This window comes from Siphateles boraxobius, unplaced genomic scaffold (genome assembly GCF_051911475.1).
Source record: "Siphateles boraxobius isolate OS27281-9 unplaced genomic scaffold, OSU_SipBor_1 30, whole genome shotgun sequence".
In the NCBI taxonomy this organism is placed as follows: domain Eukaryota; kingdom Metazoa; phylum Chordata; class Actinopteri; order Cypriniformes; family Leuciscidae; genus Siphateles; species Siphateles boraxobius.
Genome location: NW_027508920.1, coordinates 1864629 through 1889566, shown reverse-complemented (window position 1 = coordinate 1889566; position 24938 = coordinate 1864629). Strand labels below are relative to the sequence as shown.

Sequence of the window (24938 nt, the reverse complement as noted above, 5' to 3'; positions counted from 1 at the left end):
TAAAAACTCTTTTGTTCCTTTGGCTACAAGGTTGTTAAACTCTGGTGCAAAGGACACAACTGTGTGATTGTTATGGTATTGATGTGGGGATCTTGTTATGCAGCTTTTACCTGTATTGCCCAAAACAAATTTCCCTTTAAGGGACAAATAAAGTTAAGTAAGATAGGAAAACACATGATTGCAACTTACATTTCATGCTGACTTTAAAAAGTATTTATTGTGTTTGAACTTGCTTTGAGGACAGTGGACTTGGCATACCTTGAGCATCTTCGCATTCTATTAGGTGTCGTATGTCAGAGTGTCATATATTTGCTGAGAGTGACGAAAGGCTCTGCAAAAAGTCACATATGGTCGCTCATTTATAATGCTTCAAATTCATTAGCATTAGAATGAGGGTAAAAGAACAGATTTGTGTGCATATGTTTGCAATTAGTTATTTTATGTTATTTTTGTGAGTTTTACTCTTCGTATTATTATTAGTGAATGAGACCCAGTGTCTTTTCGAGTACTTTGGTACTTTGTCCTTGGAAGTGGCAGCAATGATTGATATTTAAAACGTTTTATTTTTTATTTTTTTTATTAGTTAAATGGGAAAAACAAATAGGAATGGATTTTGTACACTATTCCTGAATTAAAATCTCCTAAAAAGAGCATAACTGAAAAAATGGAGACAATCTCTGGGGTTATGAGACAATCTTTTTTAAAAGCTGGCTGATTTATTATTTTATTGTTTAGCAGTCAAAATGCTACATCCCTATCTAACTATTTTATTCACTGCTCTTAATATATGTAATTTGGAGAAAGATGATGCCTTGTTTAATTTCTTCAATTAATCTGTCTTGCATTAAAAACATTAACAATTCTGTTTGGCTCTTCTGTTGGTTTCTCGTTTCCCACATTCTCTCTGCAGCCATTCCCACTGGTGTCCTCCTCCCGCTGGATGGTGAAGCGTGGTGAGCTAATGGCTTTCGTAGAGGAAAATGGGATCTTTTCCAAGAGGACATCTCGCCAGCAGGTCTATTTCTTCCTCTTCAATGATGTCCTTATTGTCACACGAAAGAAAAGGTGAGCTGGAGACCACAAATGATATCTCTCAAAGAGTGTCCAAATGTGCCTCTGTTTTTCCCCTGCTGTTATTGTGCCCTGGAGGATACTATAGAAAACAGGAAATGATGTGGCTAAAGTGGGCGGATATGAAGGCACAGCTTGTATGGGTGGGTGGATTCTGTTGCAGAGATAGGACAAAGTTAGCTTTACCACTTATTCCATAAGGAAATGACAGAACTCAAAAACTGTTGTTAGGAAATAAAGCAATTGAGCGGGCAGAATTTTGTATTAAAATAAACGGGTAATGAAAATTGTTACTCAACAAGTTCAAGTTCAGTTTATTTATATAGCACAGTTTACAACAGCCACTGGCTGACCAAAGTTCTTTACAGAACAGCAGAATTAAAAGAAAATAATACCTGCATAACAACACAACACAAATAAGGGCAGCAAAGCTAAGAGCTGTCTTAAAACAGGAGTAGCAAAACAGTATCAGACTCAAATATAAAATAGTAATGGTAAAACAGTATCAGACTCAAATATAAAATAGTAAAACAGAGATGGCAGAATCAGACTCAGATAAAAAATGGAAAAACAGTATCAGACTCAAAAAAATTGTAAATCAGAGGTGGCAAGGCAGTATCCACCTAAAATATATAATGGAAAGAACCAGTAGTAGCACAAACAGTATCAGACTCAATGGAAAATAGTAAAACCAACCAAACAAATGTGTTTTTAGAAGTGACTGAAAAATTATCACGGAAGGGGCTATCCTAATTTCTAACGGCAAATTGTTCCAAAACCGTGGCCCGACCACAGAACATGCTCGATCCCCTCTTCGTTTGAGTCTGGAATGTGGGACTAATAATAGGTTCTTATCGCTTGATCTCAGTCTTCTAAAAGGTATATGGTTGCAGCAGCTCAGATAGATTGCTGGGAGTTTGGTTACGTAGATATTTATAAACAAATGAAAGGATTTTAAAATTAATTTTGAAATTAATGGGCAGCCAATGAAGGGACCTCAGAATTGGGGTGATATGGTGCTTTTACAGCTATTAAAAAAGAATATTGCAGCAGCATTTTGCACTAATTGAAGACAAGCAATTTGAGACTGAAATCCTGCAGTAAAGTGAATTGCAGTAGTCTAAATGTGAGGTGATAAAAGCATGAACAGCCATCTCTAGAGTTTTATGATTAAGAAAAGGTTTGATTTTTAGACAGCAGATGAAGTTGATAAAAACTAGAGCCTATTACAGAGGAAATTTGTTTGTCAGAGTTTAAAAAACTCATCTAGTAAAACGCCCAGGTTCCGTACACATGAAGATCTAAAAGCAGATAGTCTGCCTAGATCGAAGGTAGCAGCCTGAGAATTAACAGTGGGCCCAAAAATGATCACCTCGTTTTTGTTTTCATTTAAAAATAAAAAATGTTGGGCCAGCAAGGTTTAACTTCATCTAGGCAACTTAGTAATGATGAAAAAGCGAAAAGGATAATTTCTCTAGTCTGGATATTAGGGTAGACACCAGTGTCCGTGGATAGATGTCATTTAAAACTCTCAAGAGGGCAGATTCAGTACAGTGAGCAGACTTAAAACCAGATTGAAATCTTTCAGAAATGCACTTTAGAAAAAACTGGAGTTGGTCAAAACAAATTTTTCCAACACCTTCGAAACAAAAGGTAGTACAGAAATAGGACGAAAGTTGTTTAGAACAGCAGGATCAAGTGAAGGCTTCTTGAGTAACGGAGTGTCAGTGGCCACCTTAAGGGCAGGAGGGATAGAGCCATCTTTCATATGTAATATACAACAATGTGGAGTGGGATTTTACCATTGGCCAGTGCTCAACATCAATATTAGAATATTATTATAAATAAAATATTGCTGTCCTATCAGGTTAATGCATCTAATAAAAATAAGGCTAAACCTTGAGTCTTCATTTCATTTGACAAGACCTTGTGACCACTGCAGATGACACGCGCAACTCACAGTGCTCCAGATTTTGCTTGTTGCTTGTCTTGTTTTTTTTGTGTGCATTCCAGAATGTGATATGCTGTTTCCCTTGATTCTTGTTTAAATACATTTATTCTGCCACTGTGACACATTTTCAAACTTTTTGGTAATTGTCCTAGACAAACATTGTGTTTTGTGCTACCTAGCACAAAGCAACTAAAATAGAAACATTAACAAACATTATATTCATCATGTAACACTGTTGATGGGGGTGTCCAGTAGGACAAGAACTCAAATTAACATGATAAGATGATAACTTATCACTTTAATGATTTTGAGCCTGGTTAGGACACTCTGTTTTGTGGTCAGTTTTTCTTCTAAAATTGTTTAGCTTGAAATGACACATTTAGAACATTTCACCTTTGAGGCTTGCAAAATAAACATTTGTTTTGTAGCAATGCATTGATTCAAAATAGTGTTATTGTGTCACATGTCTTATTGGCCCATTTGTACAGTCTCTGCACAGTGCCAGTCAGCGAGTTATGCAGTTAGCAAAGCTTTTTTGTTGTTGTTGTTCTGGTCAATTTTTGGGAACATTTCTGCACACTATGACAAGGGGACGGCCTCCAGGAAAATGAGATGGTTTTCATTTCTACTCCAGCGAGTACGGCCTCCAAAATCTGTGTCTGGGATTCAACTGAAAAATTAATAAAAAGGAAAAAGAAAAGCTTCTTTTTTTTTTATCATCGTGTGATGTTTATTCTAGAACGCGGTCTGTACAATATATAAGGGGAGCCTGAGTCACACTACTCGCTCAAATCTGAAGCAAAACAAACCCGTGCACGCCATCACGCTCTCTCCACTTCATCGCTCTTTTCATTTCCTCTCTCTCTCTTTCTCTCTGTTCCACTGTTTTCACTCATTTTCTCTGGTTATGTAACTAACACTTGAATGCAGCTGGTTATTTTTCTGTTATCTTATTTCTTCCTTTATGAATCTATTTCTCACGCACACATACAGTATGGGTTGAAGTGTTTGTTTCATTTTGCATATCCTTTTTGCATAATAATAATGTTTTTTTGTTTTATATTCAATAGAAAAGGACACCATGTTCAGTTCACTGTTAGGCATGTTTATCAAAGTGTGAGTGTACAAGAAGTTTAACAAAAAGGTTCAGTATTATACGGCGACTACATAATCCATCTCTCAAATTAGTAATTACCAATATTACCGGTAATAGTATTTTAGATATTAATAGATATTACCATATCTATTCATACCAGCACAGAGGCCTGTGTGTATGTTTAAATGAAAGTGTGTGAATGTTTTGTCCTGGAGCTTGAACATCTCTTGGCTGCTGGAGAGGATGTCATTACAGCAGTAGGAACATCAGATTGCTCAACTGATAGAAATTCCCTGCTGGATGCTGTAATATGCATTTATAATACGATATGTCAGGAGCAGACGGTATTTTAATTGTCCAGCACTCAGTTTGCTGATGGGAAAGCTGGTTAAAAGTTGACTAGTGCCAGTCCAGGTGCCCCTTGTTGCCAGAACTGAGAGAGGTAGATGTGGTTGATGTCTCTGACAGATGGCCAGGCCTGGGCAAAAAGGATCATTGTACATTTGTGTGTACACATCAGCACAAACTGATGAATGTGTGGACACACTTGCCCTCTCCTAGTTGTGGGCGATATGATCGAAATCTTATTTAACGATAACAAATACAGTGAATCAAAGATACAAATGACAAAAACAGTGCTTTAATTTTTTCAAGTACAGTAGGTCTATTTAACAGTAGATTTAAGGTAAAAAAAATGCTACAGATATTGAATAATCGAATGTGAAATAAAACAATGCACAGTCTTCACTGAATGAATTAAATATACACTGATTCATATTCAGTCAATACCAGTGAGTGATTTTTTTTCTTTTGTTGTTGGATTAACATTAAGAATATAGACAGGAGTAAGCTATCAAACTTTACGTTCACTAAGAAGTTGACCGTGTTTAAGTGAATACGTGCCAAGATGGGCATTTTAATGGTATTTTGTGTACCTGGTTGTTCAAGCACAATAAGCCAAGAAAGAGAACTAAATTCGGGATTGCATGTTGTCTGAGAGAACCAGCTTTCTGTATGCATGCTTCAGGTATGTCTCAGTCAGGACGAGTCAGGACTTAATAACCCTTTATAAAATGAGTAGTTTTGGTCCTTGATTATTATTGGCTGAGCCATGTTCAAAGCTGTTGTAAAATACTCATACTTCTGTGACCTCATTACATCACCATTACTGCATCGGAGTGTTGTGTGTTGCATGGCAACTTTAACATTGCTGCTTAATATTGCTGAAGATCTACATTGCTTGGCAGAAAGATTATTTATCAAAAAAATATAGCATTTTTGATGCTGTGCATTTATTTCATGAAATCTTGGCTGTTGGCTGTAGTTTTTGCTGTAGTTTTTGCAGTAGTGGTAGGTTCAAGCTCAACTTTCTGGTCCAGACGCAGGTGATGTGAGGCAACACAATAGTCGGTTTTTGTCAACACTAGTTTTTATTGTTGTCGGTTTGGTGATGATTTTATTAATGATGATTTTTTTTTTTTTTTTTTTACTAAATAAATAATTTTCAGTGTTATAAGTGAATAAGAGTATCACATCATTTGGACTGCTCTCCTTTTGAAGATTCAGCTTTCTAATAGCTCATTTTAGTTGGTCACTCTCTCTCTGTTGCTCAGACTCTTTCATGATCATCTGAGTCACCGTGTTTCTTCCACACTTCCGATTATGTGTGATGGTCCCACTCTGTCTGTAGGAACTGTCGTCTTCTGCCAGTGGAATGTAAATGGCGTTGTGATTGTGTCGGACAGAGTCCAGAGGATTTTCAGCAACTGAACAGGAGGATCTGACTCCATTTATTCAATTATCTTTATACAAACACAGCTAATTATCTGGCTGAAGACATGCTGACTTATTCCACACCCCTAGCATTTCAATGCTTTTATGAATAGCACTTGCTTACACACCAACATTCTAATTAAAACTAGTCAGCAGTCATTGTCAGAGACTTTTAATCATTTAAATCATAGAAAAACATGTATCATCTTGACTATAGACAGAAATACTGTTTTGTTTAATATATTTTACAGATGTGTGACAATTGACTGGACATCTACAATTTAAAGTAGACAAATATTCACAATCGCTAGCGGAGAAATGGGTGGATCCAAACGCAGCAACATGGTAATCAGGGCAATCCAAATCATCGTCATCCATGCAAGAGTCAAAGTCCAAATAATCAGAATCGTAGTGATCCATGCCAGTGTCGAAAACCATTTAATCAGTCAGAGAACAAATAAAGAAAACAAGCAAGAACAAAAACGAGAACAGACTTGAAACCAGACCTTAGAGTAGACGAGTGACATACAATAATGACTCCGTGACATGAACTAACCCAGACAGGGTATTTATGCTCAGACACCAACAACATAAATGGGAACAGCTGGGTGCAATCACAAGTGATGGGAACAAACAAGGATGGGAACAAACAAGGATTATGGGAAATGTGGTTCCAGGATGAATGGAGACAGGAAGGAAGGGACATCTAGTGGACACCCAGTGGAAACACAACAGACACTGTGACAAATATATTGTATTGTATATGTTTCCTCAATATGTCATTTATTCACCCAATGTTGTATGGACAAAAATAAATAAATAAATACATATCTTATTTTATGTTACATAGTAGAAAGAAAGTGAAACAGGTTTGGTGATATGAGGGTGAGGAAATTAGGACAGATTTTTCATTTTTGTGTGAACTACTCCTTCAGGAAAAATTATTATTACTACAATGTAAGAAAAAGCTTCACATTTTCATTACTATAATTATTGATCCATCCTGTCAAGACAAAATGCTTTTATTATTATTAAAATCTGCATACAATTCAGTACAACAATTAGTAAAGTGCAATGTGTCCTTATACTTCTTACATTTATTATTATTATTATTATTATTATTATTTTGCACACAGATAGCTTACTCTCGATAGAGTTAGACATTTCTGTCCAAAATATGTTATTTGTTTCTTTTTATTTTGGTTTGAAATTTGACTGGGACATGTCTTAACATTTCATGAGATTCACCCGTTAAGGTTTACATTACGCCTCCACCTCTTTATCACTCTTCCAGCGTTCCTCTTTATCAGTCTTTTCCTTTTCCGTACTGAACATTCCATTCTGGTTTTGATTTATGTTTTGGAGCAAGGTTTGATGGATAGCTTGATGACTTGCACTTTAAACCCACAGCTTCTCCCCGAAGTCATGTACATATAACTGTAGGCCAGTGGTCCCTGGTAAAAAGATACGGCACTGGTGCACGTGTGTAATATTATTGGTGTAGGCTACAGTTAGCTGCTGTTGATGTTGATCAACATAGACACAATCTGACATCACTAATAACGCACAAACTGTAATAACACCAGTTATTACAAGTTTTCTTGAAAACAATGAGTGATTATTAGCAAGGCAGACTGGACAAATTAAGTAAACCTCTAGTGAAGTCACCTTCATTTATATAGCACTTTTAACAATATGGACTGTTTCAAAGCAGCTTTACAGTGATAATAGGAAATTAAAGTAACAGAGATTGTTTTGGCTTTACAGCAGCTCTAGAGTAAAGTTATTGTCCAGCTAAAGTTAGTTTTGATCGATTCACTTCCGTGGCAAAGATCATTAGTTATTAACTTATTAAGTTATTAACATTAGTGCTAACACAACACCGTTCTAACAGAAAACCCTTAATGCGCTCTACAAAGCACTAAATGGTTTAGCTCCCCTGTACTTGAGCGAGCTCTTAACGCATTATAGTCCTTCACGTCTATTGCGATCTCAAAATTCTGGCCAGTTGATAATACCTAGAATATCAAAATCGACTGCTGGCGGTAGATCCTTTTCCTATTTAACACCAAAACTTTGGAACAATCTTCCTAACATGGTCTGGGAAGCAGACACAGTCTGTCAGTTCAAATCTAGACTAAAAACACATCTCTTTGGCTTAGCATACACATAACACATTATAGTTCCCTTTCAAGGGAACTCGAGCTAAGTCAAGCTGTGGGAACGCCTCTGCGTGTGTGCGTCATGAAGCACGTATGGAATCAGTCCAATGGAGAGACGGAACGTCATAGGTGGGTGACGTCATCGACCAGGAAACTATAAAGCACCCCCAAAACACAAGCGCGACAGCTTCTTTGCCTTCAGTAAGCGCTATATGTGGATCTGTCTCAAGTGTTTTTGTCTGTCACTAAGCAGGAGTTTCACTATTTCAAAAAACTATATATATATATATATTATATTGAGAGACAATGGCAAGCGAACAACAATTTAAGAAGTGTGTTCCTCCCTGCTCGCGCTATTTAACGAGCGGGGATACACACAGCTTATGTGTTGTTTGTTTGGGAGTGCAGCATGCCCAGTCAGCTCTCGAGGGGGCTGATTGTGAGCATTGCGAGCGTTTGCCTCTTAGAACGCTCCGCTCTCCGCTCTCCGATCACTCTTTGAGGAGAGTGGTTCGGTTCGCGATCCCCGCGGATCGGGTCCCGCTTATGCCGAGGCTGAGCCGCGACGTCATTCGTGGGGATCGCAGATGGATCTAACAGTGGGGCTTGAGACGGGCTCTGCCCTATCTCAGCCCTTACCTGTTAGATCCAGTGCCTCAGTCTCGGGTTCGGAAACACGCTCTGCGGTTTCTTCCCCCCGAACTGAGGCCCCAGTACTGCAACTATCCAGTTCTGAGGATCTGGATGTTGTTAGTCTGGATGCGGGAGATGTCGATGATTCGCCATCTCGCTCTCCCGAAAGTGAGGAGCTTATTGAGGTGCTCACTCGTGCTGTTTCTAAATTAAGCATCGAGTGGCCAGCTGTTAGGCAGGAGTCTAGAGAAAAATCTAAATTAGATGAAAGATTTTTGCCTTCCCGTTCTCAACCTCCACGCCGGTGCTTGCCCTTCTTCCCTGATCTCCACACAGAGGTTTCGAGATCGTGGAAAAAGCCGGTCTCTTATCGTGTTTTTAGCCCTCAAGCTTCCACTTATTCAAACATTGTGGGGGCTAAATCTCATGGTTATGGGGCGATGCCCAAAACAGAAGAGGCGCTTGCTAGTCATCTTTCTGCTGAACCTGCATCTTCTTTTAAAGCACCACTTTTACCCTCTAAGCCTCTTAGAAGTACGTCAGCTTTAGTGGGTAAGGCGTAGTCGGCGGCCGGTCAAGCTTCGGCGTGCCTGCACACGATGTCCATCTTGCAGGCATACTCAGAGGGTCTCAGAGCAGTTAAGCCAGTCGTTCCCTGCCGGTGCGCCGTTACAGGGCGCTGTGTTTGCTGCTCAAGTTACACCAGAGGCCAGTCTCGAGAGACTGGTATCCTTAGTAGTATTTCTGGCAGAGTGGAAAAGCCTTCCAAAAATATCTCAGTGGGTTCTGCACACAGTAAAAAAGGGTTATACTATCCAATTCAGGTGTCGTCCACCAAAATTCAGAGGGGTTCTTCCCACAGTGTGGGCCCCGAGCAGGCTCTGGTAATGGAACAAGAGGTGAAAGCGCTCCTTCAAAAGGGGGCTATAGAACGGGTTCCTCCTCCCAGGTTGGAGTCAGGTTTTTACAGCCGATATTTCATCGTTCCAAAGAAGGATGGGGGGTTGCGTCCAATTTTAGATCTGCGCCTGTTGAATCGCTCAGTAGGGAAGCTAAAATTCAAGATGCTCACTATCAAGCAGATCGTGTCACAAATCAGATCCGAGGACTGGTTTGTCACGATAGATCTGAAGGACGCGTACTTCCATATTTCCATCCTTCCACAACACAGGAAGTTCCTGAGGTGCGCCTTCGGGGGCGAGGCGTACCAGTACAAGGTTCTTCCATTTGGCCTAGCTTTATCTCCCCGCACTTTCACGAAATGCATGGATGCAGCTTTAGCGCCCCTGAGGTTTCAGGGCATTCGTATCCTCAATTACATCGACAATTGGTTGATTTTAGCTCAGACAGAGCAGATGGCGGTTCAGCATCGAGATGTTGTTCTCGCTCATATGAGAAAGTTGGGGTTGAGGCTGAACGCAAAGAAAAGTGTATTATCTCCTTCTCAGAAGACCACTTTTCTGGGTGTCGTTTGGGATTCGATCTCGATGCGAGTGCGACTTTCTCCGACCCGCATCGCTTCGATTCTTTCAGCTATGAAACAAGTAAAGCTAGGCCAGCTACTCACTGTAAAACAGTTTCAGAGACTGTTGGGTCTGATGGCAGCAGCGTCCAACGTTATACCTTGCGGCCTGTTGTACATGAGACCACTGCAGTGGTGGCTCCGGACCAAGGGATTCTCCCCGAGGGGAAATCCCCTCCGCACGATCAAAGTCACGCGGCGCTGCCTTCGTGCTCTGGTCATGTGGAAAGAAACCTGGTTCCTATCCAAAGGGCCTGAGTTGGGGGCTCTTTGTCATTGCGTAACGCTAACGACGGATGCTTCCCTCACAGGATGGGGGGCGGTCATGAGTGGTCGTCCAGCCCAAGGTCTGTGGCAGGACCATCATCTATCATGGCATATAAATTGTCTAGAGATGTTGGCGGTGTTCCAAGCTTTGAAACACTTCCTAGCAGTTCAGACTAGTTCAGTCAGACAATATGTCGGTGGTCTCGTATATAAATCATCAGGGGGGCCTGCGGTCGCGTCCACTTTACAAGTTGGCCCGTCAGATCCTCCTGTGGTCCCAGGGGAAGTCACGGTCTCTGAGAGCTAAGTATCTTCCTGGTTATTTGAATGTGGTAGCAGACTCCCTGTCGAGGCAGGGGCCGAGGCCGGGGGAATGGAGGCTCCACCCCGAGGTGGTGGAGCTCCTTTGGTTGAGTTTCGGTCGCGCCGAGGTGGACCTATTCGCTTCCAAGGAGACAACGCACTGTCATCTGTGGTTCTCCATCAGTCAGCCAGCCCCTCTGGGGTTGGACGCTCTGGTACAGCCGTGGCCGAGGTCACGTCTGTATGCCTTTCCCCCGGTTGCTCTGCTACCAGGAGTTCTGGAGAGGGTTCGCCGGGACGGGGTCAGCCTACTTGTAGTAGCCCCGTTCTGGCCGGCCCGAGTATGGTTCGCGGACCTAATATCTCTTCTGGACGGCTCTCCCTTGGAGATTCCGATCAGGAGGGATCTACTCTCTTAGGAGGGCGGTACGATATTTCACCCCCGCCCAGAGTTGTGGAAACTGTGGGCTTGGCCTCTGAGGGGGCCCAGCTCATAGAATCTGGTCTCTCAACTGAGGTTGTTGAGACCATCCTTCACTCCAGAGCTCCGTCCACGAGGAAGTTATATGCCCTGAAGGGGAAACTTTTCACTTCTTGGTGTGCAGAACACCGGCAGGACCCAGTTAACCGCCCAGTGGGTGCAGTGCTGGAGTTTCTGCAGGAGCGTTTCTCTGCAGGGTTATCCCCCTCCACACTAAAGGTGTATGTGGCGGCACTAGCTGCTTACCATGTCCCTTTCAGTGGAGTTTCTCTTGGGAGACACCCACTTATAACTCGCTTCCTTCGTGGCACTTTGAGGCTGAGGCCTGCAGTTCGTACGGGGGTGCCGACTTGGGATTTGGCCATTGTACTAGAGGGCCTTTCTTTGGCCCCCTTTGAACCTATTGAGGAAGTTTCTGAGAAATTTCTCACGTATAAAACTCTTTTTCTGCTTGCAATCTCCTCACTTAAGAGAATCGGAGATTTGCAGGCCCTGTCGGTTGCACCCTCGTGCCTGGAGTTTTCGCCTGGTATGGTTAAGGCTTTTCTATACCCTAGACCAGGTTATGTCCCTAAGGTCCCTACTAATGCTGTCAGACCTACAGTGCTGCAGGCTTTCTATCCTCCTTCTTTTGTGTCATCAGATCAGGAGAAACTTAACCTTCTCTGCCCGGTTAGGGCGTTAGATGCTTACGTCCACAGAGCTGCCCTGTGGAGGAAATCAGAACAGTTATTTGTGTGCTTTGGACCACCCAGGAAAGGGTGTCCCGCGTCTAAACAGAGAATGAGCAAGTGGGTGGTTGAGGCCATCTCACTTGCTTATGAGTCGGCTGGTCAGCCTTCACCTTTGGCTGTACGAGCCCACTCTACTAGGAGTATGGCTGCTTCTAAAGCATTGTTTTCCGCTAAGTGATGTTTGTGATGCGGCTGGGTGGTCCTCACCCCATACATTTGTTAAGTTCTATGAATTGGACTTAAGTTCCACTCCTGGGGCGCAGGTGCTCTCGTCCTCTGTGCGCTAGTTCCCACATGACGGTCATTTGCTCCTATGGCGACGTGGGTATTGGCGTTCCCACAGCTTGACGCAGCTCGAGTTCCCTTGAAAGGGAACGTCTCGGTTAGGTATGTAACCCTAGTTCCCTGATAGGGAACGAGACGCTGCGTTGTTTTGCCATACTCCCAGCATGCCCGTTAGCGCTTCCTTCAGGCCTATCAGAAGCTGTCGCGCTTGTGTTTTGGGGGTGTTTTATAGTTTCCTGGTCGATGACGTCACCCGCCTATGACGTTCCATCTCTCCATTGGACTGATTCCATACGTGCTTCATGACGCAGACACGCAGAGGCGTTCCCACAGCTTGACGCAGCGTCTCGTTCCCTATCAGGGAACTAGGGTTACATACGTAACCGAGACGATTTCTATAATTCAATGTTAGGCTGCATAGTTTAGATCAGCCGGAACCAACAACACTTCCCATAAATCCTGATGTACTTTGTACATCACAAGAAGGATGGCGTCTACGCTAATATTAGTTTCTCCGTTTATCCTGAGGTTTACCGCAAACCGCCGGATCCAGGCCATATCCAGATCTGATGAAGGACCATCACACGGACATGACGACAACGCATCCCTGAAGTGCCAGCCTCATCAACACTGTGAAGGCCTCATGGACACCAACAAATTCGTCTCCATACCGGCGTGATGATTCAACCCCCAACCAGATGGAACTGGATAAATATCGTGAAAGCTCTGATCCCATCTGACTTCTGACCTATAATGCTGCCTAAATCATAATCATACACTGTTCGTTCGTGGGCCAAAGGAGGACTGGCCCCCTGACTGAGCCTGGGTTCTCCCAAGGTTTTTTGCATTGGCTTTTGGCTTGCTTAGTTGGGGACATATAATTTTAAATTTAACAATACTATTACAACATTATCTTCCTGTTATCTCTGTAAAGCTGCTTTAAAACAATATGTATTGTAAAAAGCGCTATATAAATAAAGGTGACTTGACTTGATTGTAAGTGTGGGTTGCACAGAAGACCTACCAGTAAAAAAAAGGCACACACTGACACATTTGTTCTCCTCGAGATGCAGGGATTGCAAATATATTCTCCCTGTACCCAATATCAGAAAAACACAACACATAGGGAAGGACAACACATAGGTAACCACTGGAAAAATATTGACGTGTCTCATGGTGGCCCAAGGACACGTGTGAATCATTGAAGGAACAATGATTTCAAGAGACTATCAAGCCATTTTTGCATGAAAATGTAGGGACAGATGTTCAAACTTCAAGCTTAAAAGAGGTTGGGTGATACAACAAAAGAAGTGTCCTGGCCTGTGGCCAATTGATATTCTGTGACATAACCTAAAGAGTGCTGTGCAAACAAGACAACCCAGAAATATAGATAAACCGAAACAGATTTGAGCTGACGTATGGTCGAAATTGGTCAAAAGTATTTTAAGCAGCCACAGTAAACATCTGGTGGAAGTTCTGTTTCTAATGGAAAATCTACTCGGTTACTCACGTAACCTCAGTTCCCTGAGTTAGGGAACGAGTATTGCGTAGCTATACGCAGTGGGGAAACTCCTTTTCCTCGATTTACTGAAGCCTTTATGTAAAGCGCATTTGCAGCTGCACAGCTAGAACATGAGCGTCTGGCTCGCTCATAGGCTGCGCTGCGGCAACTGCACATCCAATGGCGCCGGCGCCTCTGACGTACGACCAATGAGAACACTCTGCGTCATACACGTCAGAGCCCGCCAAGGGGGCGTGACCTCAGTCTATAATAGCCCCCGAATTCGCCATTATAGCAGGTTTAACGACTGAAGCGACAACTTGCCATGTTACCATAGTGCGGCTGGCTACGCAATACTCGTTCCCTAACTCAGGGAACTGAGGTTACGTGAGTAACCGAGTAGTTCCCTTTCGAACGGTCACTTCGTATTGCGTAGCTATACGCAGTGGGGACGCCATGCAAAACACCGCACTGAGTAACTGGCTGTCACTGCAACTCAGGACCCCTGAGCGTACAGAACAAGCCATAACCGCATAATTTATGTAAAAATAGACCAGACACCGTCAGGTCTCAGTAGTATACATCAGTAGAAATACCCAATATACTACACCAATGAACCCAGACTCTGTCGGGGTTATTAGTATACGAACATATACCCAGTCAAGTGGGTTTATATATGAAATCTTAACCAGCTAAAGCGGGTTGATATCTGTTATGGAATATAACCGGCCGAAGCGGGTTTTATATATGTATGGAATTTATATATGTCATATAACCGGCCAAAGCGGGTTTTATATATGTCATATAACCGGCCAAAAGCGGGTTTATATATATATAAATATAACCAGCCACAGCGGGTTTATGTATGAACTACAACCGGCCAGCAGCGGGTTTCATGTATATATGTGAATGTGATTGTGCACAGTAATATATGACAAGACCGGCCACCAACGGGTCTTAATCATACCGAAAGCACCTTCGCCTGCAGGGAAGGCACTTCCATATTATAAAAACTCATAAATGTGGAAGGCGAGGACCAGCCGGCCGCATCACAAATATCACTAATGGGAATGCCAGATGACCAAGCCCATGACGAGGCCATACCTCTGGTTGAATGGGCCTTGACGCCTATAGGGCAAACTTGACCCGCTGCGGTATAAGCCATAGAAATAGCATCCACTATCCATCTAGACAGTATTTGCTTAGTGACTGGATCCCCCTTGGATCTACCACCAAAGCAGACAAAAAGCTGTTCTGATTGTCTAAAAGACGCAGAACGCTCCAGATAGATTCTCAGCGCTCTGACAGGGCAGAGAAGATTAACCTCTCCATCCTCTGCAGAAGGAGGGAGGGCTGATAACGTCACCACCTGTGCTCTGAACGGTGTTGAGAGCACTTTAGGAACGTAACCATGTCTGGGCTTAAGGACGACTCTGGAGTCATCTGGACCCCACTCCAAACATGCAGGGCTCACAGAGAGTGCCTGCAGATCTCCCACTCGCTTGATAGATGCCAAAGCCATAAGGAGAGCGGTCTTCAGCGAGAGGGGTTTTAGATCAACCGATTGGAGCGGTTCGAAAGGTGGACCTTTCAGAGCCCCCAGGACCGTGGAGAGGTCCCAAGATGGCACAGATGGAGGTCTGGAGGGGTTCATTCTCCTAGCACCTTTAAGGAATCTCACGACCAGGTCGTTTCTTCCTAGTGACTGGCCAGCCACCAGAACATGATGTGCTGCTATGGCTGCCACATACACTTTGAGCGTGGACGGGGAGCGACCCGCATCCAGCAGCTCCTGTAAGAATGAGAGAACTACAGGTATCTCACATGACTCTGGGTCAGCCTGATTTTTCGAGCACCAGCTGGAAAAACCTGACCATTTCGAAGCGTAAAGGCGCCGAGTCGACGGGGCCCTGGCTTCAGATATAGTGCTTAAGACCTTCTCAGGAAGGTCTTTGGGTACCCGTTGAGGGGCCACACATGGAGGGCCCATAAATCGGGTCTCGGATGCCACAATGTCCCGTTCGCCTGTGTGAGGAGGTCTTTCCTCAGTGGGACAGGCCATGGGATTGTGTCCGATAACTGAACCAGTTCCGGGAACCACGGTCTGGTTTTCCAGAGAGGGGCCACCAGAAGGACTGGGCACCCGCTCTCTCTGACCCGTTTGATGACTTGTGGAATCATCGAGACGGGGGGAAAGGCATAAAGGGGACGGTTGGGCCAGACATGGGCCAGCGCGTCCCTGTCCTTCGAGAAGAACAATTTGCCGTGGGTGTTGATTCTCGAGGCGAACAGGTCGACTTCGGCCTCGCCAAACACCTTCCATATCAGACTGACCGTCTGTGGGTTCAGGGACCACTCGCCGAGGGGAGTGTTGCCCCGTGAAAGCATATCCGCGCCCACATTCTGGATGCCCGGTATATGCGCTGCTCTCAGAGAGCTCAGGTTGGTTTGTGCCCATAAGAGGAGGTCTCTCGCCATCGCATGCAGGTTTCCTGACCTGATGCCCCCCTGGCGATTTATGTAGGCCACCACTGATATATTGTCTGTGCGGACTAAAACGTGGTGACCCCTGAGGTTCGACAGAAATGCTTTCAGGGCCAATCCAACTGCTTTCATCTCCAGACAGTTGATATGTAAGCTCTGCTCCGTGCTCGACCAGAGGCCGGATGCAGGCATGCCCTCGTGCAGCGCTCCCCAACCCAGGTTGGACGCATCTGTAAGAACCATTTTCCTTCTGGAAATTGTTCCCATTGTCACCCCCTCGTGGTACCAGTTCTGCGCTCGCCAGGGAATCAGGGTTCTTAAACAACCGTGATTTACCATAACGCGCAAGTTGCCTGACTGCCATGCGTGAGTTGGCACACGTCGTTTCAGCCAATGCTGCAGCGGGCGCATGCGCAGTAATCCCAAGCGGAGTACTGGCGATGCTGCTGCCATGAGACCAAGCAGTTTCTGAAATTTCTTCAGTGGCGCGTGCTCGCGCGCTCTGAAAGTGCCTGTAAGCGCTCGCACTGAGAGCGCGCGCTCTGGTGTGAGTCGCGCTGTCATCGCTCTCGAGTCTAAAACTGTACCCAGAAAGATCACACTCTGGCTGGGGGTTAGTTTGCTTTTTGAAACATTGATTGTGAAACCCAGGCATTTTAGATGGCTGAGAATCAAATCCCTGTGAGCTAATAGCTCGGTTCTCGACTGTGCCAGCACCAGCCAGTCGTCGAGATAATTTAACACACGCACTCCCTGATGTCTCAGAGGAGAAAGCGCTGCATCCACACACTTCGTGAATGTACGGGGTGCTAACGATAGACCGAACGGCAGAACGGTGTATTGATAAGCTTGGCCCTCGAAGGCGAATCTCAAGAATGGCCTGTGACGAGGGTTTATCTGAATGTGAAAGTAAGCGTCTTTCAGATCCATTGTGACAAACCAATCCCCCGTGCGCACTTGCACGAGGATATGTTTGATAGTTAACATTTTGAACGGCCGTCTCATGAGAGCTTTGTTCAAATGTCTCAAATCTAGAATGGGTCTGAGACCGCCGTCTTTTTTCGGAATCAGAAAATAGCGGCTGTAAAAACCCATGTGTTTTAGCGCGGGGGGGACTAATTCTATCGCCCCTTTTGCTAATAGATTCTGTACTTCGGTGCGAAGCACGTGACCCACGTTGCTTCTCACCGAAGTCTCGAGAACCGCCTGAAATTTCGGGGGTCTGCGAGCGAATTGGAGCGAGTAACCTCGCTTTATAGTGTTTATGACCCAACTCGACACACCGGGGATAGCTTGCCAGGCTAGAACACGTGTGGCTAGGGCTTGACACACTGACTGGGGCTGGTCGCCTAATGTAGGGGGACCGGATACCCTTATCATGTGATTTGTGCATACATTGAGTATTGGACTGACTGTACAAGCATTCGCGTGTGGGGAAGTCAGTGTTACAACAGGGGAGGGGCCGCCTAGTGAAGGGGGACCTGATACCCTTATATTGTGATTTGTGCACACATTGAGTATTGGACTGACTGTACAAGCATTTGCGTGTAGGGAAGACAGTATTATAACGGGGGAGGGGCCGCCTGATGAAGGGGGACCGTGAACCCACGTGTTGTGTTTGTGAAACATACTCTTTTTGTGCTTTATATGGGTCGCCGTGAAAACGGCGTTTGTTTGCAAGAACGTGCTTACTGTTGCGGGCCTGTTTGCAGTAATAAAATCCCCAGCCACCTGAACTGAACAAGGGGCTGTGGGAAGTTTTGTTGACTTCTTCGAGGGTGGTCCGGCGAGTGCGGGACCCGTGCCCTCTCTCTTTCCCCTGCATGCTAGGATGACTTTGGCGGCGCTGTGTGAGGCGCGGCGCTTGGTCTGGGGCCTTGGCGTCGGGGAAGCGGGAAGCGCTTGGTTGCTCTCGGCTGGCGCTGGGCATCAGCCGCAGGGCGGGGCTGAGAGGCCTGCTTCGTGGGCTTTGTTGGCCGAGGCGTCGGGGGGGCTAGCTTGTGAGCACTTGACGCCGAGCTAGAGCGCTTAGGCAGGAAGTGACGCATGGCCTGGGACGCTTTCTGTGCCTCGGTGTATCTTTCTGAGAACCCCTTCACTGCCGGGCCGAAGAGGCCGGTGCTGGATTCTGGGGCGTCGAGGAACTTTGTTCTCTCCGCGTCCTTAATGTCAGTGAGGGTAAGCCAGAGGTGGCGCTCGAGCACGACCAAACTCGCCATATTCCTCCCGATAGCCTGCGCTGTGGCCTTAGTAGCTCTCAGGGCCAGATCTGTGGCGCTCCGAAGGTCCCGAAAAGCCTCAGGGTCCGGGCCAGCCTCGTCCATAGACCGGAGGAGTTTGGCCTGGTAAACCTGCAGCACAGCCATCGTTTGCAGGGCCGATGCAGCCTGACCGGAGGCGGAATACGTGCGTCCGGCGAGGGCTGAAGTGCTACGGCACGGCTTGTTGGGATGCACAGCTCTAGTTCGCCAGCTAGCAGCTGTGTTCGGGCAGAGATGAGCGGCCAACGCCTCTTCGAGGGGCGGCAACGACTCATAGCCTTTTTCCGCTGCTCCGTCCACGGAGGAGAGCGTCGCGAAAACTGCGGGGCCTCGTGTAGAATAAGGAGTGCGCCAGGCCTTGGTAAGCTCCTCGTGTACCTCAGGAAAAAATGGCGCTGGCTTGTGACGAGGGGCCTGTTGGTGCCCTGGCAGAAACCAGCCATCCAGCCGACTTCGAGGGGGTTCAGCGGGCGCGGCCCACTCGAGCTCGAGGTCCGTTACGGCCTGCGTCAGGATCCGAAGCATTTCCGCGTCGGAGTTAGTCCTGGTAGCTGAGGCGTTGGGCGTCGGCTGGGAAGCCATGACGGGGTCGAAAGAGCCCGGCCATTCTTCCTCAGACGCAGCGATAGACAGGCTGTCGTCGTGCTCGCTAGGCCCGCCGAAGGAGACAAGGCCCGCCACGTGGGGGGGGCGCTGATCTCCCTCGAACAGGACCGGAGATGAACGGGTTGGAGAGAGTGAGGCACGCGGGGACGAGGCCGGCGTGCGTTCACTAACATCCATGTTCTCCGGATGCCGTTGGCTGCGGCGCTTCTTCTTCCTTGGCTGAAGTAGGGCCGGAGAAGGAAGCGCGGGAGAGGCGGCGTCGCCGTCACGGGAGAGGGCTAGCCGAGTTCGCAGCACGGAGATAGGCATGCTCTCGCAGGCCGCACATCCGCCGGCAGACAGTGCATTCTCCGCGTGGTGAAGTCCCAGGCATGGAATGCAGCTAGCGTGTTCGTCCGCCTCGTGCAGCTTGCATCCGCACGTGGCGCAGGTCTTAACACGAGGCATTTGAACAACGCTCGTACAAATAATACAACAATATACAATGAGCAATGTAAAGGATATCGCCGGATAGCCACAGGAGAGACGGCGTCAGGAGAAACACGGTGAAATGTGTCGTCTGCTGAACTGTAGCTGGCTCAGGCTGAAGGCTTGTTCGACGGCGAAGGCTCAATAAATGGTCAGAGACGTGAAGTTTGTCGCTGAAGGAGTAAAATCTGCTATAATGGCGAATTCGGGGGCTATTATAGACTGAGGTCACGCCCCCTTGGCGGGCTCTGACGTGTATGACGCAGAGTGTTCTCATTGGTCGTACGTCAGAGGCGCCCGCGCCATTGGATGTGCAGTTGCCGCAGCGCAGCCTATGAGCGATCCAGACGCTCATGTTCTAGCTGTGCAGCTGCAAATGCGCTTTACATAAAGGCTTCAGTAAATCGAGGAAAAGGAGTTTCCCCACTGCGTATAGCTACGCAATACGAAGTGACCGTTCGAAAGGGAACTACAAGTTACTACTGTTCAACTTAATTTATCCTCCCTGCACTGTGAATAATTACTTAATGTATTCAAAAAAAAAGTACAATTGTTTGTCTGTGATGGACTTGGTGGTGTTCCATTGCAACCGTATATCTGAGATCCAAGTGATTTAACCTGGAATATTCCTTTAATATTAATCTCTGACTCTCTGTTTCTATTCCCTCAGTGAGGAGAGCTATACAGTTATAGACTACGCACTGAGGGATCAGATCTGGGTTGAGTCGTGTCAGGCAGAAGACCTGAATCTCTCTCCAGTACGTGGCACTTCGGGAATGCTGACGTCACGACAGAACGTGGCCAGCCACCTGTTCCAGATCAGTTTCTGCAGCAACTACTCTGGAGACAATGTGACCATGATCTTAGGGTTGGAGCTACTGTAAGTATTTGCATTATAATTCATATACACTTGTGCACTTATTTGCAGTATTTATGCCAAACATCTTTACAGGGATACCACGTTCAGAGAAAATCTGGAAATATCCAATAATTTTAAAATAGTTTTATGAATAATAATAATAATTTTAATAACATCTTAAAACGGTTTATTTTTGAAAGAAAAAAATCTAAAATATTTGTATACATTTTCCCACATTTTTTAATTGGCTAGAAAGTCAGTTACGCTACAGTTTGGGGTCTGTAAGATTTTTAATGTTTTTAAAAGAAGTCTCTTAAGCTCACCCAGGCTGCATTAATTTCATCGAAAATACAGTAAAAAAAAGTAATGTGAGGTATTATTACTATTCAAAATAGCTGTAATGTGTATATCCTGTTATGTTCTGATGTGGTTTCATTTTCACTCTGTCTGCTCTGTTTGCCTGTGTTCATAATTAGTTCCCTTGGTTACTCATTGACTCTCTAGTTTGTTACTATGGTTAATCATTGATTAGATTCTGTTCACCTGTGTTCATCTAGTTCCCTTTGTTTGTTCCTTATATTTATATCCCTGTGTTCAGTTTCAGGCCATAGTTTAGCTTAAGCTTCAACTCTAATTAAATGCACCAGATCCAGCTCAAGTCCTTCAGGCTTATTTGAAAACTACAGGTATGTGTGTTGGAACAGGTTTTGAACTAAATTCCTGGAGGGCGACAGCCTTGCAGAGTTGAGTTTTTCACTCCTGCTGTATGATTTTTAGAGCCGATATAGGGCAATTTGTTCAGCAGAGCTTTGTTATAATTGCCATTACTTCTAGAAATAATGATGTAATTCATATTCAATTCAGCTTCAGATTGCATCATTCATTGTTTTGTCTTAAAATCAAGTATTGCCCAAACCCAGTCATAGATTTATTCATAGATCCTGGCAAAGATGTATTTTAGTAATTTCTGATTTAAACTGAGATCCCTTCCTTTTATTACTCACTTATGATCTGCAGTTCCCGGGTCAAGGGTAACATATACTGACCAATAGCATATCGTGATAATTAGATCCAATCAAAATTTTAGCATACATTTTTTTTATTCTCAGTGACCCATATTTAGTAGAGTTTGACTACATTTATTTCAGAATAATTTTAGCTGTAGACCAATGTAAGGAACCTAGCTATATGAAATATTAATAATCAATAATAACTTGTTATGATTAATTATGAATATTTGGGTCAGTTAATTGGATTAACTTGAAATGGCTAAATTAGTATTACAATCAATTAATCAGTTCATCCTACGAACTCTTTTGATTATTAATTTATTCTAAGAAAAGGGTATCTTCCCTGGCCACAGAAGAATAATTATTTCTTTGCATGTACAGCGTTTTGAGCATGTAGCAAGATCAAAAAACTTAAAGGGAATTCGTATTGCAAGCAAATCAGAACCAAATACATAAAGTGCATAAGTTTATTAACTAAATCATAAACATAAGTAAACTAAACACACATTTATACAGAAATAGGTTAGTGATAGGATGAAATTGGAAACCGGAAGAGGGACTATGAGAAGAACCATCAGAATTTCATTTTCACATTTCATTGAATTGAATACTTGCATTTGTAGTGGGAACAATTCTTGAAGTTGTTGAAAATTAAAGTCGTTGATGGTTCTGGCAGTGTCAAGTGGAAGTTGGTTGAGAGTTCTCTTTCTCCAGGAACGCATGGCTGGTTTGGTCCAGTCCTGGGGCCCTGTTGAGGCCACGCCGAGCACCCAGGAGAAGTGAGGAAGTCGGAAGAGTGGGTGATTGGAGTCGTTGTTGGTTGCAGTCTTTGTTCCAAAACTCCTGAGATTGTCCTTGGTTCTTTGTGAGAGGTATTTGGTTGGATCGAGGCCTGCTTGGCCCTGGGGCCCCCGCGAAGGGGGAGGGGGTTCCCCAGCATCAACAGACACAGTGTTGCGGCTGGATGAAATAACTAAGAGAGGGAGGTCACATGTGGACTGTCTCTAATAAAGCCTGGAAAAGCTCCACCCCTAAGGGTTGAACTCGGCCAATAAGAAAGGTGACATGTTTGAGAGGGAAAGTGGCTCTTAGTTGATTTACGAGTCTTTGTCCCTAGCGTGGTCATACCTTCATTAATGCTCAGATAGCTATAACACATCCACACTGCATTCTAGAAGAAGGTGATGTACATCAAAGTGTGAGTCATTAAATGAGGATTAATTAGGTAGGAGGCATGATACAGGTGAGGTTACATTGATCGTTAGTTGGTTGTATACCAGGGTACATACCATAATATATACCTAATAGTACACGAGACAGTAAACCATATACACTGTTTCTTTCACAGTTTTATGCATGTTCTTTTATAGATGATATATATATATATATATATATATATATATAGCCATGTGTAGCCTAGTATATTTTACATAATTGACGCCGCGCCTACTGTCACAGATCGCGCAGCAGGGTATTTTCCTTTCAGGGACACAAGGTGTATACTTTTACGTTACGTTGGGCGACGTTCCTCTCGTTACTTTATTTTAATGCAATTACATGTTGTTAAATGAGTTTATTCCGAGCGCGCTGTATCTTTGTATGAGCATGAGCGATGCTCAATTCACAAATGAATCACTCTTTTGAGTCGATTCTGTTCAAAGACTTCATCAAACAAGTTGGCAGATCTGTCTAAATCGGTTCGCGAATCAGTCTGAATGATCTGTTCAGTTCCTCACGCACTGAATCGGCTGAAGCGCGTTCAATCACACTCGACTCGGATTCGTAACAGGAAGATTTAAGAACATCAAGAGCGTTGGATGAAGTGGCCGTGGATCTAGTTTAGTCTAGTGAAAGCAAATCTGCAAATGCATCATATTTTGCCAGTGATGAAGATATTTATTAGTTGAACATCTTCGTATGCTGTCGGTGAATGAATGATTCCACAGGATGATACATTCGATTTCATTTCATTCAGGTAATACATTTTACAACCAAACAGATTATTACGCCACGATAGCACTACTAAAAAGTATGACATTATCCGTTTTTTGGACATATACATTAATTTATAGGCTACAAAAAAACGCTTCAGAGCGTCGGCGCACTGGCAAAGGTTAACAGGTTAAATAAGCTAACGTTACCATTGTGTACAGTTTATGAAATGAACACCCGCCATCCCGCAGTAATGTGCGTGTATTGCGCAGGGCATCACATGAATTGGCATGAGGAGGCTATTGCCGGTAAAGGCAGGTTCACATAAAATCATTATGACATATGACATTATTTTTTGATCTAACGAGCATCTGGTTTGGCGATGCAAAAACGGACTGTAGCTTATACGTCGTGCTTATTGTTTTTTTCTTCTTCCAATTAGCCTACTATGTAAAAAAAAAAAACGACGAAAACATGTTACTTGTTCAATTAATAAACAGTTTGTTTGATGACAAATCACTAAAGATGAAATTGGCCTCCCTTTCTGTCATTGTGAGTGTGCGTTTTTTTGTTCTTTCTTTTTTCCGAACGGTATTCGACTTCTGCTCCTCTATTGTCGAATGGCATTTTTGGCAGAAATTCAAATCCCTACGCGAGGCGAATTATTCTCAGAGACTTACTTCTAGTCATTATTTGGGTAGCACACATATTCTGAATGCCTTCGGCAGAATTCAAATGAGCCATTTTAATCTAGATTAATTCCAAGATTACAGTGAGATTAATCTAGATTAAAAAAATTAATCTATGCCCACCTCTAATATATATACATATATATATATATATATATATATATATATATATAATCCATATAAGTCAAAAGCACATTTTTAGTACATAGTCATGGCTGGAAACATATCCTGTTCAAATAGGCTATATGGGCCACTCTACAGAATTTGTTCAAAGTTAGAGTTGGAAACATCTTTAAAAGAAAATCGTCTTTTCCCATAAATTTCTTATAAAGTATTCTTTTTTAAAGTACCCTTACATTGGAACAAACACTATAATAACATCTTAGTTGATGAGTTTATTTTTGACCGAACATACTATTTATTTACATATGAGCATAAACTGGCTAACAAAAGCTTATTTGATGTCTATTTTAGAATTAAAACGTTATAATCTATCCAAAAACTATGAAATGTTGTCTTTCATATTTCATCTGTAACATAAACAACAGCGCCCATATGTGCCCTTAATTCATTCACACACAGAAACGTGATTAAAATTTAAACAGTCTTTTTGCGTTTACAGACACTATTCCATATGGCGATTAGAACAAACCACAAGAATAAAAATACTTACTCACAATTCTCGGCTAGATCCGTCGCTCCTCGAAATGAAAATAAACCAGCACATGTTCTGAGGTAAATGTCCCAGGATAATTCCTCACACTGCCTCGCAAGACGAAATAGTACATTAATCTGATGATTACATTTGTTGTTTTATCGCGTTTATGAGGAGCGCTGACACCTTTGCATG

General features: G+C 43.9%; 1 protein-coding gene across 1 annotated transcript in view; it reads left to right on the top strand.

Annotated features, from left to right (window-relative positions):
- The window catches only part of LOC143757179 (rho guanine nucleotide exchange factor 26-like), a 179811-nt gene that overhangs the window by 122216 nt on the left and 32657 nt on the right, over window positions 1–24938 (top strand). Inside the window, exons 11-12 of the mRNA XM_077248128.1 lie at window positions 911–1065; window positions 20269–20478. Coding sequence (XP_077104243.1) covers window positions 911–1065; window positions 20269–20478 — 365 coding nt within the window. The remainder of the gene's footprint in view (window positions 1–910; window positions 1066–20268; window positions 20479–24938) is intronic.